Genomic DNA, 21,020 nt, shown 5'->3' on the forward strand with positions numbered 1-21,020 from the left:
ATTTATTTATTTATCCCCTTTTGTTGCCCTTGTTATTTTATTGTGGTAGCTATTGTTATTATTGATGTTATTATTGATGTTATTATTGATGAACAGAGAAACTGAGAAAGGAGAGGAGACAGAGAGGGAGAGAGAAAGATAGACACCTGCAGCCCTGCTTCACAACCTGTGAACGCCCCTGTAGGTAGGGAGCTAGGGGCTCGACCAGGATCCTTACATCAGTCCTTGCGCTTTGTGCCACGTGCGCTTAACGGGCTGCACTATCGCCTGACTCCCTAAAATTCAACTTTTTTATAAAATATTTGCAAAGAATTTCCTACAGCTGCAAATTGATGAATAACTCATTACCACTATTTTGCAGACACAAGTCTTACTAAACATAAAGTAACAACTTTATACAGTTTTTTTAAACATACCTCCATTATATTCTATTTCATAATAGTACGCAATATTTATCCACAAAATATTATCATATAAATCAGGCAGGCCAGCAAAATTCACACTCCAATTATTTTTAGTTTTTAGCTGATTTAGGACAAAAAAGTCACATTTCTTTAGCTGGAGAAAAAGATGTGGGGGAACATATATAATGTTATAAAAACTTTCTGGAATGCATATCTTTTATTTAAGCTTCCGTCAAGAGGATCTTTATACTAACAAGACGATCTAGAATAAACATAAAAGCACAATGCTAGTGTTGCTATATTGACAAAAACAAATGGCTGTATACAAATAACTTTTTTATTGTGTGCTTCAGTTCTTATAATTGCGAATTAACATAATTAATCTTTACTCTATGGCAGTTTACAGCTTTCTAGAGATTATTTTTCAACTCATCACATTCATGAACTCAATAATATTCCTCCAAAATAACAAAGAAAAACATAATTTATTTCAATATAATAATACTAATTACTATTAATCTTATTAATATATTAATAAATGAATAATAATTAATTCAGAATACTACAGTTAGGGGACCCGGCAGTAGCTCAGTGGGTTAAGTACACATGCCATGAAGCTCAAGGACTTAACAATCTTCCACCTGCAGGTGAGTCACTTCACAGGCAGTAAAGCAGGTCTGCATGTCTCTCTTTCCTCTCCTCTGTCTTTCCCTCTCACTCGATTTCTCTCTTGTCATATCCAGCAACAACAATGGCAACAATAATAACAAGGGCAACAAAATGTGACAAATGGCCTCCAGGTGCAGTGGATTTGTAGTGCAGGCACGGAGCCACAGCAGTAACTCTGAAGGCAAAAAAAAAAAAAAAAAAAAGAAAGTAAGAAAAGAAAAGAAAAGAAAAACCCAGAATATTTTTTAATATTTATTTATTTATTCTCTTTTGTTGCCTTTGTTCTCTTATTGTTGTAGTTATTATTGTTGTTGCTATTGGTGTCATCGTTGTTGGATAGGACAGAGAGAAATGGAGAGAGGAGGGGAAGACAGAGAGAAAGACAAACACCTGTAGACCTGCTTCGCCACATGTGAAGCGACGCCCCTGCAGGTGGGGATCTGGGGCTTGAAACCGGATCATTACACCACACCGGTCCTTGGACTTTGCATCACGTGCGCTTAACCTGCTGCGCTACCTGTGGACTCCAAAAACCCAGAATATTACAATTAAAGATAACAAAATTAACATCTAGGTTAAGGCTAAGCAAGTAAGAGTACATTTTTTCCATACCTGAGGTCCCATACCAGAGGAGTGATTTGATCTCTCTTGCTCTCTGGATTTTACTCTCACAAAAGTAAGTAAATACATATTTAAAAGTAAGGAAGGAAAATTCATGGATCTTTCATTGTCATTGCTAAAGAGTTATAGTTAAAATTGGTTATATAATTTTTGATCAACATTTCCTCAATAAAGTGATTTAAAAGTTATCTACTTTATCATTATTGGATTGAAGACTTAAATAAAATCCATTCATAGATAAGGTGGAATTTATAAAACATAAAATGGAAATATCATCAGCCTTCATAATACTATTGTGTTAATAATACCAACAGTGGGTTTTACTTTCATACAACTATGATTTATGTGTTTCTATGTTTCTTACAAAGGTACTGCTTCACATTTACTTAGCTCAAGATTACTTTTTTCTCATGCTGTGCTAATATTTAATGGGAATAATCCTACTCTTAGCAGTCATAAATAATATAATATAATATTTGGTTAAAGCTTCTTCAAAATGATATTGCAACAGTTATACAAAAATTTCATACTAAGAATCACTATGTCAATTACAAACACTAAGGATTCTTAAGGTTTAATGATAACAAAAATATGAATCAAGTATAAGAGCACTATATATATATAGTTGTATCATTTTTATATAGATATTGTAAGTATTGTTATTTCTTCAAAACCATTAAATAACTGGAATTCTTATGAATACGCATCATTTTACATGCAGTTGAAGTATTATTTTTTTATTTTATTTTTTATTTAAGAAAGGATTAATTAACAAAACCATAGGGTAGGAGGGGCACAACTCCACACAATTCCCACCACCCAATCTCCATATCCCAGCCCCTCCCCTGATACTTTCCCATTCTCTATCCCTCTGGGAGCATGGACCCAGGGTCATTGTGGGTTGCAGAAGGTAGAAAGTCTGGCTTCTGTAATTGCTTCCCCGCTGAACATGGACGTTGACTGGTCGGTCCATTTGTCAGGTACTTATATGTGTATCACAGCTACCTTTCCAAAAACATGTTGTTTTCCAGGAACAATTTGAAAATGCATACAGAAAACACATCAGAAAAAGCAAGTGGTGTCTTTCTGAATTCTGCCTTACTGAATTTCCACATGGTGCACCTACCATTCTCAGAAATGGTGAAAGCGTTTTGTCCCAAATGTGAGTAATGATCCTGCTTTGAGCTCTTCGATGTAAGGGTAAATGTTGCATGAAAATCACACTGAGACAGAGCATTCTGCAAATATCTGCTGCTTCACCCAGTGTGGGTGCTTTCTTCAAGTTCTAGTAAAAATGTGAAATTATGAAGGTATTAACTCACACACAGGCAATGTAATAATCCAGATAGACAACAATATATTAAAAAGTGTCCTACCCATAACTTTACCATATGATAGCTTTGTTTATTATAATAGCTACTTTATTGGAAATAGAATTTTCATAAATGTGCTATTTTTATAATAAGAACACATAGTTAAAACTGAAAATATTTCTAAATAAATAGGATTTCTAAGCACTTATTGTATCCAGTACATTCATTTTGTAGAATGATAGTACATAGTTGCTAGTTTGGTGGTATGACTAAGATCTGTTCATTTACAACCTTAAAATAGCAATAAAATGAGGGTGATACAGTTTCTTATTTTCACATGTTTTCCTGTGTACAATACAAGGGCTGAGTAAACTGTCTAATCTGCATAGTAAAACAACATATTCTAGCAGAAGTAAGCAAAAACTTAGATTTGCATTTCTGCTTTGCTACCAGTAGGAGCCCATCTTTTTAGCTCTTATTCAGCTACAAAATAAAATCAAAAGAAAACATATCTTGTAGAATGAATGTAAGATTTAATGGACATGTAGATAGCTGATAGCAATGCCATATAATAAATAGAAAAAGTTACTTGTTACTAATAACAATATCACCATTGTTATAGGACTCCTAACAGGAAAAAAAGGGGGGGTTCTTAGCAACAAGGTAGCTGACTAGTTCTCCAGGTTCACCACAATCTTTTTTTTTCTTTTTTTTTTTGCCTCCAGCACTATGAATCCACTTCTCCTGGAGGCTATTTCCCATTTTGTTGCCCTTGTCACCCTTGTTGTGGTTGTTATTGTTGTTATAGACGTTGTTGCTGTTGGATAGGACAGAGAAAAATCAAGATAGGAGGGGAAGACAGATAGGGGGAGAGAAAGACACCTGCAGACCTGCTTCACCGCCTGTGAAACGACACCTCTGCAGGTGGGGAGCCAGTGGGCTTGAACCTGTATCCTTACTCCAGTCCTTGCGCTTTGCGCCACCTGCACTTAACCCCTGCTGGGTTTACGACAATCTTAACCACTATCATCCACAACACCACTTCCAGTAGTTTTTACAAAATTTGTGTCTTCTGTGAGTTATATCATCATCTATATCTTGAAATTGGACTAAGAAATTCTCAGCTATAGTACAGATATCCTGAGAAAAAGAATGAAATGAGTAATAGTTTTCCTGTGGTCTGAAAAGAGATGATAAACTCTGCAGAAAACAAAGATTAACTTGTTTAGTGAAGAAGCCTTCATGTTTTCATAAACATATGATCAGTATATACATATATGTATACAGATATACATATATATCAATGTTTAGTCAACAAACATTTTCTGTTAGGTGAGAAAGGTACATCTATAGCTGCTAAACATGAACATTACACATATTTAGAAGTAGCATTAATTAAATCAATATTTGAAAGATTCCAACCTGTGTGTTATGATTTTCTGCATCTGCGTCTAGATTTTCATAATCTTTTGAATCATGTAACATTCTTTTATAGAGGCTGAGTGTCACAGCACATGAAATTGAGCAGACTACACTTCTGATATCAGGTCCTTCTGGCCACAGATTCTGAAGTGATGACATATTTTTATGTACCTGAATAAAGTAATTTTTTAAATATTTACTGATATAAAGAGATACAATTCAAAACTTAGATGATATTTAATGCTAGAAACATCTGCAGCACTGCTTTCCCGCTTGTAAAGCTTTCCGCCTGCAGGTGGGGACAATGGGTTTGAACCCAGGTCCTTGCACATTATAACACGTGTGCTCAATCAGGTATGCCACCACATGGCCCAGCGTTTACACTTTGATAAAACTGGAGAATAGGAAACAAAACTAGATAAAAGCAGAAGGAAATGATACAGATTTAAGATATTTTCTTCAATGAGAAGATATATCTCATTCTGAATTTTAAAATATACTAAATACTTAATATATCATTATGTAAGTTACTTGGCCCCATTTATTCACTTAATGTTTTCATTTTGCATCTACATAGGGACACACAGGGGCTTCATTCTAAGATTAATAAAACATCCTAATATAACATTAATAAACTATTCCAGTAGAGTTGAGCTGAGTAGTTCCATGATATAAAATTTACATTTTCAAAAGATTACTCTCATTATCACTTAGGAAGAAAATCATAGGGTATCTAGAATAGCTCCAGAAATACAAGGAGATCAATGTAACCTGGTCTACTACATTTGGTCTATTCAAAAAAGATAATGGTCTCACACTAATGTCATAGAGATAAGGGTAATGAGGAGGTGGCAGGCTCAGGATACAACATGATAGGGACTATGTGTGAATAGGACTTGGGGCATATGGATACAGTTAAATCAAAAGTACCTCTAAAACTTCTGTACATAATCATAAGAATAGAGATATTGTTAACTAATATAGAATGAGTTTGAGATGAAACTTCACTTAGGCTGTAATAATTTTATGATTCCTTTTTTATTTCAAAATGTTATCTGTTTGTTATTTATTAAATGGAAACACTGAAAAATCCATAAGATAAGAAGGGTATAAAGGAAAGGAAAAATAAATTCCTTAGGAATGGTGCAATCAATGAGGCAACGAACCCCAATAATAATTCTTGTGAAAGAAATTTGCATGTTTCCTTCTGCCTCTGTATTATGCAGCTTGGCACACATTTCTTAAAGATGCAAGTAAAAGTATTCTTCCAGTAAATATATGGATGCTGATAAAGAAAATTGTGTCTACTAAAAGCAACAAATCATTGAAAGCACATTTTCTACAGATTGGATTTTAATTTCCAGGTAACAGTTATTACCTCTTTCTGTATGTCTTCAAAGCTTAGTTCCAAATTATTGTACAGTAATATTTTCATGTTCTGTGAATTTTTGAAATTGTCTATTATGTAGTCAAGTAAAGCATGCCGTAGTTGCTTCTCATTCTAAGAAAACAAATATACCTTATGGTTAAATGAAAATACATATTTCAAAAATATAGGTAAACTAAACACAAGGTAAAAAACAATGTTAGTGATCATTCGGTTGCAGAAAATGCCCCCCTCACACCAAATCAGTTAATTTAAGCTAAAGTAGGATTCGCTACTTTTGCTTGGACTATTCGCTGTTGTTTTTAGTATATAAGGAAAAAAATCCTATGCCTTTAATTTCAAGAAAACTGAACATTGAGAAAGTACTTGTTTTGATAATAGTATAATTCTTTTATATTTACCTACTAAATGGATGAAAAGATTTCAAGTAACTTTTTTTTAAAGTACTGACAGGGCAGGGAGAGGGATAATGCAACAATTGCACACAGGACTTGTATATAATTGGTTCTAGCTTTGAGCCATGGAAGTGTTTTCATCTCTGGTAGACACAGACACATTAAGTAAGGAAGTAAAATACTCTCTTTTTCTTTCTTTCTTTTCTTTTCTCTCTTTATTTATTTTTTATTGCCACCAGGATTAGTTGGGGTGCTATGAATGCACTGCTCCCAGCAGCCATTTTTTCCTCTTTTTTTCTATTTTTTTTTTGTTGTTGTTGTTAGATAGGTGCAAAAGTAATTGCGGGAAGAGGTGGAGATAGAGAGAAAAAAAGACACCTGCAAATCTAATTTGTGAAACGTCCCCAACTGCAGGTAGGAAGATGGAGCTCCAACCCAGATCCCAGCATTAGGTGCAATGTATGTTTAACCAGGTATGCCACTACCTGGCTCCCAAAATATTCTCTATCTTACTTTTAAAAGTGAGATGAGCTGGAAGTAGCCCAACACACACACATACACATACACACACACTTTTGTATACATATGTAAATCATATATAAAATATCCATATGAGTATATGGACATATAACATGCAGAGAGGTATGTGTATATGCACATATGCAAGCCTTATGACAGAATTTGCCACTGTGGTGCTCACATATCTTTGACCTGAGTTGTTTCTCCCCATTGAGTTTTGTACATGTAGATAGCCATAACTTTTTCCAACCTTTCAAAATAGCAAACTCAAAGTGTTAGTCTACCTCTCTTACTAAACTACATACAGAATCTTGCACTCTTTCTTTGTGTTATAATTTTCCTTCAGAGTCTTTCCATTCCCATAATCTTCAAATAAAGACATATGATATAGACAGGTTAATTTTCTCCACACCTACATTATAGATTTCTACTGAGCAACTTAACATACCATTTCAAAAAAATGTTTGTGTTCATATTTACTTGAGGCATAGTATCCATAAATTCTAATGAGATCTGATTCCATTCCCAAAGACTGTACAATATTAATTTTATTCTTAAGAGCATGGAGTATAAGAACATTTAAAAATTGTATTTGACGAGATGTTATTCCTACTTCTGAGACAATTAGGAAATATGGGTAATATTCTGTAAGAAATATCTCCCATTCTGGTGACAGACAATTGGAAAATTCTGTGTGAATAGTAACATCAGTATTGTGCTCTAAATGTTGAATCAGCATGGTACGAAGAGTCAGGAGTTCAGAACAGTTAAAATACAAATTTTCTGCATCCTACAGAAGAATAAACCAAGTATTAATATTAGAGATAAAAACAAAATATTTTCTTAAAAGTTCTATGCAGAAACTTTTGTATTAATATGATGAAGATTTAAGTTCAAGGTGATTAAAATGTGTTTTTCTGAATTCTGAAGAAATAATCAGATTAAAGTCTCATAAGTTATTTTCCAGTCAACCATATGGAGGAGAAAAATACCTAAAAGACTAATGACTGATGAAAATTTCAATGAATTTTTCTCATAATCTATTGGAAGATAATAGAGAATTGAATATGTGTTACCTTAAAAAAGACTATTACAAATTTTGCTTCCTTTTGGATAAAATTATGCAGAAATTGTTCAACTATATAGAAGAAATGAAGAGTTTGTCCTTGCTTGTAGTTCACATTCAAAACACAAGTGATGAATAATGAATCTCCATCAATCAAAAAAAATTCAGACTCAACAAAGTCTTTAAGTAAGCTTATCATGCTGAACAAAAATACAAAGCAGATAATATAAACATTATTGAGTTTTATAGGGCATTTCCACTTTTATTTTACATATTTTCCAAACTGTATTCCATAGGGACTGTATCGGTTTACATTCCCACCAGCAGTGTAGCAAAGTTCCTTTCTCTCCACGTCTTCACCAGTAACTGTCATTTCCTGTTTCATTGATGTAAGCCATTTCTAAGTTGTTAGTTCTCATCATCGTCTTGATAAGTGAAATAAATAAAGAGATAAAAGACTGGATGATTTCTCTACTATGTGCAGTATAAATGACTAAAGCAAAGAAATTTGCCAATAAAAAGAGGGTTACTAGACTGTAATTTTAAAATGTGTGAAGAAAGATGGTTATTGGGAGGAATGAGGGTGGGAGGAGGGCAAGGGGGTTAAAATAACATTTTTATTATGATAGGGAGGGGTGGTCACTTGCATGTAGAGAGTGTGTATATGAAAACACTCCTGAAATCTTATAATTCTGTAAAACAGTGTTAAATTATTAATTATAAAATAATAACTATGTTTGCCTCACAATATAGTCTGCATTCTTTTCATGTGTTATAAACTGTGTTACAATGATAACTTTTTTGACTCTCCCTTAATTTATAAATGAAACCAGGGAACATTTACATAAATGGAATTGATTATTTGTACATTGTAAGTTACTAAAATTGCTTTCCAGAGTAATTGCATAAAACTATGCCTGGGTGGTGGCACACCTTGCTGAGTGCACATGTTACAGTGTTCAAGGACCCAAGCTTGAGTTCCTGTTCTCCACCTGCAAGGGGAAAGTTTTGCAAGTGGTAAAGCAGTGCTGCAGTTGTCTCTTTTTCTTTTTTCCTATCTCCCTTTACGATTTTGATTTCTGGTTTTCTCTATCTGATAAATAAAGATAATAATAATAATAATAATAATAATAAAAACAGACTTCAGGAAATTCAATTCATCATCACTTCCAATATCTACTACTATATAAAAGATAAACTACATACTTCCTTCTAACAGTATTTTTTTGGGTGGGAGTTGGTGAATATATGACAAAGTACTATATTAAAAAAAACTTAATTCTGTAGTGTATAATTTTAGAATTTACTCTGTGTATTTTAACACATAACACAGTAGAGCAGATATTGGAGTTGAAGGGCCTAAATTAGAATCCTGTATCTACAAATTTGAGACTATAAAATTATTTATTAAGTTTATGTTATAATTTCCTGTCCTGTAAGGAAAGAATTAAAAGCAGCTAATCATGGGCCAAGGAGATAGGCTATGGTAGAGCTCTGGACTACAAGATTTGTGTACATAAGGTCCCAGGCTTACCCTCAGTGCCATATATGCCAGATATGATCTGAACAGTGCTCTGATCTCTCTCTCTCTCACTCATGCTTTCTCATTCTCTCATTAAAAAAATAAATAAATAAAAGTGTGCATGTTGTTGTTATAATAGTAACAGAAATATCTATAAAGTAGTTAGAACCAAAGTAAGGCTAGGTCATAATATATATTTATATGTGCCTGTTATCAGTGACATTTTAGAATACTCATGTTTTCTAATTGAATTCAATTAGAAACATCATGCATTAAGTATAAATTATTTTTAAATAGGAATCTGGAGCCAAACACCACAAGGTTTTATTCAACATATCACCTATGGAAGAATAATATTCTTTCTTTGCCATTGTATTCCTTGTTCCAGTACAATAACATGTGTGCGAAACTTTTTGTTGATGAAATTAAATAGCTTTGGCTTGGCGTATTTGTCCTTGGTGATATTATATAATGTTTTTGCATTAGTCAAAATAATAATCTCCTGATATTTACATAGTATTCAATATGGACTATAACTCTAATCCCATTGGTAAGGTTACACTATGATTCCATGGGATGCATTGGATCGACCTTCTCGTGGTGCATCCTGTGAGTACCCATTTATTGGGGAAACTGACAATCCTTCCTAGCCGACTGAATCCACATGGATCCCAGTCACTTTCAAAGCCAGCAACAAGCAGACATCAGGCTCAACCTGACGCTGTTGACTGGCTACGGAAGAAGGGCAAACACTAGAAGAAGAACTATGATTCCTAGCAGGAGGTAATTAAAAGTCATGACATACATACCAAATAAGTTAATTCAAATGATGTAAACTTTGAATAATTTTGTGGTACTTACGTAGATTTAGACAGAGTTTTCCAAATCAATGAGGAAAGTTCCCTAAGAACTGCCTTACATTCTGTTAATCCTTTAAAATCAAATAACAAAAACTTCATGTTAAATTTTAAAATAATTAAAATTATAGCTTCTTTGGTAAATTTAAGTATACTTATATATATTTTTTGCAATATAACATATCCATGATTCGATTCATCTTTGAGTTAGATACACCAACACTTATAATGTTCCCATACTACTTAATATAAAGTAATAAAAAGAGTTATGAACAAGATAAGCCAACACTCAGTGCTTTGAAATAGAATTATGTTTCAAAATGATAAATTATGATTTTCAAATTAACTTAATAGATATACATAATTGAAATAAGTACACAAAAACAAAAATATACAGAGAAGTTTTCTACTTCTAAAATTAATTTATATGGAGATTATATAACTATGTTGATATGTCTGTCTTGAAATGTTTCTCTACTAAAGAGAAACTATAAAGTGATAAATTCCATAATTTTCTATACACCTCCCAAATTATAAAATTCTGTGAAGTAAATTTCTTCTCAAAATTTCTTTTCAATAAAATGTTCCTATTAAATGACACAATAAAGAAATTAGGACCTGGATAGGCAAAAGAAAAAAAGTAACCATACGTTCAGCAGGGAGATCTGGATCCACCTATCAACACCCATGTTCAGCAAGGAAGCAATTACAGAAACCACATCTTTCACCTTCCGTACCCCATAATGACCCTGGGTCCATACTCCCAGAGGGTTAAAGAATAGGAAAGCAATTTGCAGATGCTACTGTGACGCCATCTTGACTTCCCTGCATAGATAACCTCACCAATGTGTCCTGAAATCTCACTTCTCCAGAGCCCTACCCCACTAGGGAAAAAAAGAAAAATAGGCTGGGCATATGGATCGACGGTCTGCCAGGATCGACGATCTCCCAACCTCCATGTCCAGCAGAAAAGCAATTACAGAAGCCAGAACTTCCACCTCTGCACCCCATAAAGAATTTTGGTCCGTACTCTCAGAGGGATAAAGAATAGGAAAGTTCCCAATGAAGGGGATGGGAAATGGAACCCTGGTGGTGGAAACTATATGGAATTGTACCTGTTATCTCACAATCTTGTTGTGGGAACTATATGTAATTGTACCTGTTATTTTACAATCTTATTGATCACTAATAAAAAATTTTTAAAAAGGACAAAAAGTACTTAAATATTATGGGATAAAAGGCTTGTGTACTGAAAATTATTAGTTGCTATTTAAGGAGATAGAAAATATATAAAGATACATGTTCATGAATTAGAAGAATTATCATCAAAATGACTATTCTAGTTAAAGCCATATACAAATTCAGTGCAGTCCCCATAAAGTCTCCACCAAATTTATTTAAGGGAATATGACAAAAGCTACAACAGTTTATCTGGAACCAGAAAACTGGGAATTTCCAAATCAAACCTAAGAAAAATAGAACAAGAACAGAGGTATATGCTTCCTGAACTCAAATTATGTTACAGAGTTATTGTAGTCAAAACTCCCAGATAATGGAGCAAAAAAAAAAAAAAGACACAGAGACCAGTGTAATACAACTTAAAGGCAATCAATAAGCCCCCAAACCCATGAATATTTAATTTTTGACAGGAGTCCCAAAACATTAAAGGGAGAAAGATCCATGTGTCAACAAAAGCACTATAAACTGGTAACCCCCCCCAATAAAAATGATTTTTAAATAGGTGGCTCCTACGATTAAGAAAAATATTTTAGGGGCCAAGTGGTTGCACACTTAGTTGAGCACACATGTTACACACATGCAAGAACCCAGTTTAAAGCCCCTGGTCCCCACCTGCAGGGGAAAAGCTTCACAAATAGGAAAGCAGTGCTGTAGGTGTCTCTCTGTCTCTCTCCTCCTTCCTCTCAATTTCTGGCCATCTCTACCCAATAAATAGATAAGAGATAATTAAAAATAAAACCATTTTCACAATGGTGTATTAAAAGATTTGGCTGGGTCTGGCTTTACGTATTTATCTTATTAAATCTTTAGTTATTTAGTATTTCTTGCAAGGAACAAAGACATCTCAATGTAATTTTTTTCATTTTTTGACCCTAGAATTTAACCATTTTATCATGCTATTTCATATTTTTACTGATAAAAGCATCTTGAAATGCCCTAAATAAGGAGAGGAGTAATGTTTGGGTAATGCCTTACCTGATTTTTCTGCATCACAGCTGCTAACATCTGAAGGTTTCTCTCCACTGATTTCAAACTCACATGGTAATTTAAAGGTTGGCTCTTCTACTATGTCTTCTAAGTTTAGAAGATCATCTTCTTCAGATTGATCAAATGACCATAAACTCTCAGTGCTTTCACTGTCACCACAGTTTCCACTTTCAGTATCAGTCTCACTTTCACTGTCACTGTCACTGTCACTAGAGGTTAAGATTTCATTCAATGTAGCAGGTGTAGAAGCCATGGTCTATAAAAATAATGGTTATTTTTCACTTACTTATAACACATCATAGGATAAGATCTATGCCATTCCTTCTTTTCTGTCTAAATTTTCTCAAACCTTAGTTTCCTAATGAAGATGATTCCTCACAATCCTGCAATGAAGGCTCAAAAGGAAAAGTGAAGCTCAAAAGGAAAGGTGAAGTTGCATGCTATGGCAAAACATGTACTTAAAAACATACTTTGGCACAGTGTACATAAAAGTACATATATATTTTCAAATTAGTTTCCATTTTATTTAAATAAGTACCAAGGTATGGAATAAATGGATTACATGATACTTTTATTTCCACTTTTTTGAGAATTCATATTATTTTCCACAGAGTTTGCAACCAACAAACATTTTCACCAATATTATCAATATTGTTGTTTCTTGGTGTGTGTGTGTGTGTGTGTGTGTGTAAGTGCACACATGTTCAATTTCACTGTTGTCAACTGTTTTTTTTTTTCATTTTGATAAAAAGAACTAGAGAGAAAGAGACACCACAGCAAATTTCCTCTGGTGCCATATACTCTCCCATTTAGTGACTTGAGTTTGAGCTGCACATATAGCAAGGCTCACCCCCTTCCAAGGACATTCATTGTCTTTTCATCCATGTCCCTTGTCTGTTTAGGTGAAGTCCTTTCTGACAGGACTGAGGCGATATCTCATTATGGTTTTGATTTCCATTTTCCTGATTTATAACAGAATACCATTAGTCAAAGTTTTTCTGTGTGTTTTATTCTAATTAAGTACGAATGGAAAGTAAGGAATTGAGAATACTCATTATCTAAGCATTGTCAATTAATAAAATTAGAAAATTGTGCACAAAGAATGAGTTGTTGTAGGTATGCATCAGTGAAGACATACTATAGAAGTCAGAATGTCCCAAGGGCAATTTTTGAAATGATCATCTCGTCTTGCCTAGTGCTAGGGAAATTTAAGCTGAAAATAACATTTCTGATGTTATTATAAAATGGTAGCACTAAAAAGATGCTATACTATCTTGATGTCAGTAACCTCTAAGCAAAGGTCCTTGAAGGAGTTACTTGGATGAAAAAGCTAAAGAATCTTCAATCCTAACTAGAAAATAACAGACTTTGCCTTATTGAAAACCACTTAGACTTTTCCTAAAAATGGCCATATTGCAAAGCTATGCTTTTTTCCTCAAGATATGCTCCTGTCCCTTCACTGATTCTAGGAAGTTAACTGAGGTTCATATTTAGTGTTGTCCATGTGGAGTTTATTCTCTGCTATGCAAGGAAATAGTTTAAAAATCAAAATAATTAAAAACAGGTCAACATATAGTTTCAGAAACTGGAGAAATATGCATGGAAGTTGATTTTGAAGTTACTAAATCAAGCATGTAGTGAACTGAATGTATGACTAAAGTGGAATTGACAAGAGAGAATATAATAACCTACCAACAAACTTAACTAAATGGGTTTCCATTCAATAAGACCTATTTTCTCAACTTTTCACCTTTACTGAAATAGATTATTACAGTCTCTGGCATTTGACAAGAAAATATTTAACTAGAAAATACATTTGTTTACCATCCCTATCAATAAAGCAGTTCAAATCTTCTGAGAAATGGTGCCAGTTGTTCTCTAAGATCTGTTAAACTTTCTGCTCTCAGTTTGAATATTGATTGTACTCTAAGGAACATAACATTCCAGAGATCACTGTACTCATTTTCTATATAGATGATATTAGACACTGTAAAGATTTCTCATAAATCTCAATGTCCTGCTGCTACCATCATTTACAGATGCTTGTGCATCTGCACCTTTTTTGCCTCCACTTTTGAATTTTCATTTGTCGCAGATTGAATCCACTCTTCCTCTCTCATGAACCCTATACTAAAGATTGTATCACTCTACCCATTTTCTCTCTACTATTACTTCTTTCCTCAGTGCATAAACATTCACTTTAAAGTTTTTCACTCTGTGACTATTTCAAACCATGATTATATCTTCAATTTTCTACACAGAAGCTTCTGTAATTCATTCCAAAACTTCTCTGAGGAATATCTACAGGGTGTATGAATGTTGACACAGCACAACCTTCAACAAACTGTAATAATTGTATAACTGAGCCATTGAAACATCAGAAAGAGTTGCTGGCTTGAAAATTGGTGCAATTTGAGGGGTGTTGGACTTGCAGACATGAACTGAGTTTAATCTCCCAGTACCATATATGGTGACATCATAATCTGATTCTCTCTTTCAAAATAACAAATAAACAAATAAAATAATTTTAAAATATATAAAAATGTTGACTATTCTACAACAAATCCTTATAATTTCAAAATTTCTGGTTCTGGCTTTATTATGTTCAGAAAATACAACTTCACTTAAAAAACCCACAAGTTGGGAGTTGGGCAGTAGCACAGCAGGTTAAGCACATGTGGCGCAAAGCCCAAGGACCTGCGTAAGGATCCCGGTGCACATGTGGCGCAAAGCCCAAGGACCTGCGTAAGGATCCCGGTTCAAGCCACCAGCTTCCCACCTACAGGGGAGTCCCTTCACAGGCGGTGAAGCAGGTCTGCAGGTGTCTCTCTTTCTCTTCCCCTCTCTGTCTTCCCCTCCTCTCTCCATTTATCTTTGTCCTACCAAACAATGATGACATCAATAACAACAATAATAACTACAACAAGGGCAACAAAAGGGAATAAATAAATATTTTTTTAAAACACACTATTTTATTTTAATGAATATTTTGGGAATACTTACTATTAAAATGTTTATTTTAGTGAGGAATAAAGATTCAGAGAGAGACAGACAGACAGAAAGAAAGACACCAGTTACTGTTCACTTCTGGTTTATGGAGGTACTGAGTATTGAACTTGGAATTCAGATCCTCAAGCATGAAAGTCTTTTATAACCATTATGTTGTCTTCATAGCCTTGAATATTTACTTAGTCATTTCTAAATCTGATCTACTCAATTTTTGTTGGTCATTTACTATCATGTCAGAGAGCACACTGGGTTATTCTCTCAAAAAGATGTAGTCTAGAGAAAGACAAGTTAGTAGATTAATTATGATATATGTAATGTTGATTATATAATAGCTAGTGAATGAAAGCTGTGGGGTAGAAGCACAAAATGGGAATCAATTTCTCAGATGCAACAATAATTTAACTTGATTTTTATTTTTTAAATTTTGTTTTGTTTATATTTGCTTTGACACGATTATATATAAACATATATATATCCTAAACATATATATAATCCTTTATTATATATTATGTGTTATATATAAAATAATTTATTGATTTATTAATTATTAGAAATAATAAATCAATAAAGTAGAAGGAAACAAAAATCAATACTCATAAATATGTGGCATTTCTGTATACAAAGGAGTCAGAAGAAAGGAAAATAAAACACACAATCCTGTTTACAGTCAAAAGCAAAAGAATAAGACACTTTTGGGTGAATCTTACAAAAGAGATGAAAGAACATTACAAGGAATAGTATAGAGAATTGTTAAAAGAACTAGAGAGGGATATACATAAATGAAATAGCATTCCTTGTTCCTGGATTGGAAGAATTAAGATTATCAAAATGGCCATTCTACCAAAAGCAATCTATCATTTCCAATCTTCTATCAAGATTCCAATGGCACTTTTTTAAAAAGGTTATTTATTTATTTGTTCCCTTTTGTTGCCCTTGTTGCTTTATTGTTGTAGTTACTGACATCGTTGTTGTTGGATAGGACAGAGAGAAATGGAGAGAGGAGGGGAAAGCAGAGAGGGAGAGAGAAAGACACCTGCAGACCTGCTTCACCGCTTGTGAAGCGACTCCCCTGCAGGTGGAGAGCGGGGGCTCGAACTGGGATTCTTACTCTGGTCCTTGCGCTTTGCGCCATGTGCGTTTAACCTGCTGCGCCACGGCCGAACTCCCTATCTTCTGTTATTATATGGCATCATTTCACATCTCTCAAAACAGAGGCCATTCACCAGTGATGTGCCTTTTGCCTTCAGTTTAGAGCATTGCCTCTCACCATTCCTATACAGCCCTGTTTCTCCACATAGTAATCACAGATCTGCAAAGACCAAGGGTTTATACTTGTTTCACCTTATCTAAAAAAAAAAAATCATATACCAAGGAATTTTAGCATATTTAAAAATATGATTGCAATCCAATCAGAGGATACTTTAATATCAGTTTCAAAAGAAGTTTGATTTAATTTATGAGCAAAGTATCTTGTTGTAGAGATTGAAATAATCACTACTACTCTGTAGCAAGTTTAATCTTCAAGTTTAACTTAGTTCATGGAAATTAGTTTTGCTTTCTTAAATGGTTTCTAAACATATGCATTCATATGTTCTTACCACATCATTTCTATACAAATAACACCCTATTTTACCTGTGGTCTGAATTCTCCTTTCTCACAGTCCAACAGTCATCATCAAGCACAGGATGTGAAGAGTGAGACTTCAAAGGTGTCCTGAGAAGATTTAAGAGGTACAGACCTACGCTAGTCCTCTAACTGAATCACTGGACTCTGGTAGAATTCTTTCTGCAACAATTCAGTTTGCTGACAGTAAGTTTCATTTCTTAGAGAGAGGTAGGAAGAGGAAGTCCAAGTAGTTTATCACAAACGTTGACACATAATCATTTCTCCAGACAGCACCCTTTATAAAAGTGAAATCAAAGGTCAAAAGCACATACAAGCCTGCCTCACTGTCTTCTGGTATACGCCCTTTATATCAATCACTCCAAGGTTCTGATCATCCCATTAACTCCAGACCTTTCTTTTCTCCTCCTTCTTTTAATTGCTTATTTAAGTTGTAGGAGAATTACACTATGAATATAGAAAATTTTGGGATAGTCTTTTGAGACTCACTAGACATCATTATCAACTCAAAACTCATGATCAGTGTAGACTAGAACCTAACACAACATGTGCTCAAAATAGATCCATTGAATGAAACTTGATGTTCAATGGGAGATAAAACAAAAAGACAAAATGCAAATGCTCAGAATAGGTGCTATATACAGAACTCACTTGTTGAGTCTCTCTAGATTTCAATGAGACAGAGAAATAATTATTACATGCATATTTGTGTGTGTGTGTGTGTAGTGTTTGGTGTAGGCATAAGAAAACTGAAATATTTAATTGCTACTACACCTAATAGTTTCTGATTATACAACCAATACAAGCATATAAGAAATACTTATGAAATTAGCCAGCCATATACAAGAAAACATGTTATGTCTATAAAATTTTTAAATATTTATTGCTTAGACATCATTTTATCTGGGGCTGGGTGGTGGCATAGTAATTAAGCACACATAGTACTAAGTCAAAGTCCTGCACAAGTAGGACTTTTTATCAGGTTCAAGTCTCCTGATACCCACCTGAAAGTAGTGAAGCAGGTCTGCAGGTGTCTATCTTCCTCTCTCTGTCTCTGTCTCCCTCCTCCTCTGTCAATCTCTTTGTGTCCTATCCAATAAAATGGGGAAAAAGTGAACTCATAGTGCCAGCACCAATCCCCAGCAATAACCCTGGAAGTGAGAGAAAAGGAGAGAGAGAGAGAGAGAGAGGCAGATGTTATGTTGTCTGACTACATAATCAATGATATAAAGAAATGAGAAAATGCAACAAAATGTATTTTTAAAATCAATGTTTTTTGCCATTATTTAGAGATTTGAAGTAGTATAATTGAACACCTCTATAAATGTGGCTTTCCACAAAATCACCAAAGTTCCATAGCTATCAACTTATCAAAATAACCTAAACCAATTCTTCTCACCCTCCTCCTCTTTCTTTTTTTTTTTGAATTTTTTAAATATTTATTTATTTCCTTTTGTTGCCCTTGTTATTTTATTGTTGTAGTGATTGTTGTTGTTGTTGTTATTGATGTCATTGTTGTTGGATAGGACAGAGAGAGAAATGGAAAGAGGAGGGGAAGACAGAAAGGGGAAGAAAGATAGAGACCTGCAGACCTGCTTCACCACTTGTGAAGCGACTCCCCTGCAGGTGGGGAGACGGGGGCTCGAACCTGGATCCTTACATCAGTCCTTGTGCTTTGTGCCATGTGTGCTTAACCCTCTGCGCTACCACCAGACTCCTCCTCCTCCTCTTTCATCTCTGGTAATTACTATTTTTTTCACAGTCTAAAAGTCATTTTTGTGATTTTTATTTAATTTCCTTTGAAATAACCCTGGATGTGGGATAACTGTGAATGCATGGTAAGAGCATAGAGGGACTCCCATCATAAAGATGGAGGTCTGAAAAGATACCCTACCTGTCAGCCTCCCCCTTTCAGAGACTGAGCATGGCAGAAAAAGCTTTCCTGACTCAGTTTTCCCTTGTCAGTCTCTCAAGCATCACAAAAACCTACACCCCCCTAACACTTAACTCATTCCCTTGTTACAAACCAAACGGTTGCCTGCTTAAAGTTCACCATCTTTGATCACATACAGACTATACTCCATTATCTTACACTGTCAGTAGAATAATAGTGAGACCCACTCCATTTCCTCATTCCTTGATGACATATATTCCATATACCAATATTCTGCCTTGACCAAAAGGCTCCTCTCTGTCTGCCTCTCCCTTGCTGGTATAATTAACATGTTTTTTTCTAAATACCTTCAGCTAATTGACCTTCTTACCCAATAGCCACTAATCATTCCTGAACTTTTCCTCTACTCCTATCAATTCTCTTCATTCATTAGATCCTTCACCATGAGGGTTCTGACCTTAAAAGCCCATCATTACTGTCACATGTGAAAAATGTCATTTGTTCCCTTCTACAACTTAATCCCTGCCTTCTGTACAATAAACAGATCATTTGTGACTAAATGGTCTCCTGGTCTTTTCCTGTTGTTAGCCACTAGAGTTAACAGGAGAAGCTAGTAATCTGGCTTAGGTCTACTGTGAGATCCCCCACTCAAGTACCAGAATCTGGAGGAAACAAAACAAACAAACAAACAAACAAAAAAACCCTCAGGTCTACATGGGAGTGTCAGATACATGGTGTAGCATTTATTATTTCTGTCTCTCTGAAAAAGAATGAGAAAAATTGCCCCTAGGAATGCCACAAAGCTGGCACAAGACAGGTCCAAGCTCCACATTAAAACAAAGAAAGAAATACATGATAGAGGACATCTATATTCAATAGGGTCCAAAAGGGATGTTAGGAAGAGCAGAAACTGGGTTATAGAAAAAAAATTCTGGGGGCTGAGCCAAGATGAAGACTTTGGTGAAGCAGCTGCCTTGAGCTTCAAAAAGCAGCAGCTTGTTACCTAGGATTCTCTGGATAGGGTAGGATACTAGGCTGTCTGGGGGAGGGTGAACATGGACTGGTCAGAGTGACATCAAAATTCAGTCTCATAACTCACACTTTGGCTGACAAGTGGAAGCCAGGGGTACAAAGGAAAATCTTTTGATTATTTCTGACCTCATCCCCCCCAACCCTTGAACCAGCCCTCAGGGGCTGGACAGCCCCTTCTAGCAGGCTTCCTGCTGAGCTATTTTCTTTACCAAGACTCCAGGCTCACCAGGGATGTCATTCCAAGCCTTTCACTTTTTGTTTAACATCTCTCTCTCTCTCTCTCTCTCTCTCTCTCTCTCTCTCTCTCTCTCCCCCTCTCATTTTTTTTTTTTTTTGTGGCTGGAGCTCTATTTGAGTGACAAAATACCTAACCTATCAAAGCCTTATCCTGGCCTGGGAAAGACTATCTGGAGGTTTCTTTTGTTGTTGTGGTGGTTTTTGTTTGTTTGTTTTGATACTTCTTACAATTGGCTCTCTTTGCTCAGGCTGCCTGCTGCCAATCTGGAGTGGTACAAGATGCAGACTGTTAGGGTTATTTTATCCTATATTATTTTATTAATACTATTATTATATACACGGTCCCTTTTCCATCTTCCTTCTTCAGATTGACCAAAATTAACTGTTTTTTTTTTCCATTGCTAGGTGACTGGATGGCCTATCCATTCTGAGAGGAACTTGTTTATTTCTACCTCTTCCCTCCACTCTCCTTTTTCCCACCTTCCAGATAACTTAAAAAAATAAACTTTTTCCTTTCACTGCTCTTCACTTTCTTTTGTTTTTTTTATTCTTGTCTTCTTTCCTCCATATTTTGTCTTCTGAATTCACTGATACTCACTTGTAAATTATTTTGGGGAATAAATCCTACTTGGAGTGGAGTGTGTGTGTGTCTGTGTCTTCTCTACTTCCCTTTCTCCCCTTTCTATCCCTAGAATTTATAGTGGTCAGTAGATTTGAATAATTGTCTATTCTTGCTTACCCTTTTTTCCTCTTTCTTTTATTTTGTTGCTATGTTTTCATGGATTGGAGGTGTTGTTGGCTAACTGATATTGATGGAACTGCA

The 21,020-nt window shown here is 34.8% G+C and overlaps 1 protein-coding gene across 1 annotated transcript in view; it reads right to left on the reverse strand.

Moving 5' to 3' along the window:
- Nucleotides 1-12,654, reverse strand: part of LOC103114806 (probable ATP-dependent RNA helicase DDX60) — an 83,839-nt gene extending 71,185 nt beyond the window's left edge. Inside the window, exons 1-8 of the mRNA XM_060171615.1 lie at nucleotides 12,390-12,654; nucleotides 10,180-10,249; nucleotides 7,807-7,996; nucleotides 7,179-7,520; nucleotides 5,808-5,930; nucleotides 4,430-4,600; nucleotides 2,821-2,979; nucleotides 417-558 (exon numbers count right to left, since the gene is read on the reverse strand). Of these exons, the coding sequence (XP_060027598.1) occupies nucleotides 417-558; nucleotides 2,821-2,979; nucleotides 4,430-4,600; nucleotides 5,808-5,930; nucleotides 7,179-7,520; nucleotides 7,807-7,996; nucleotides 10,180-10,249; nucleotides 12,390-12,654 (1,462 nt within the window). The remainder of the gene's footprint in view (nucleotides 1-416; nucleotides 559-2,820; nucleotides 2,980-4,429; nucleotides 4,601-5,807; nucleotides 5,931-7,178; nucleotides 7,521-7,806; nucleotides 7,997-10,179; nucleotides 10,250-12,389) is intronic.
- Nucleotides 12,655-21,020: the final 8,366 nt, after the last annotated feature.

The sequence above is a fragment of the Erinaceus europaeus genome, chromosome 2 (genome assembly GCF_950295315.1).
Source record: "Erinaceus europaeus chromosome 2, mEriEur2.1, whole genome shotgun sequence".
Taxonomy (NCBI): domain Eukaryota; kingdom Metazoa; phylum Chordata; class Mammalia; order Eulipotyphla; family Erinaceidae; genus Erinaceus; species Erinaceus europaeus.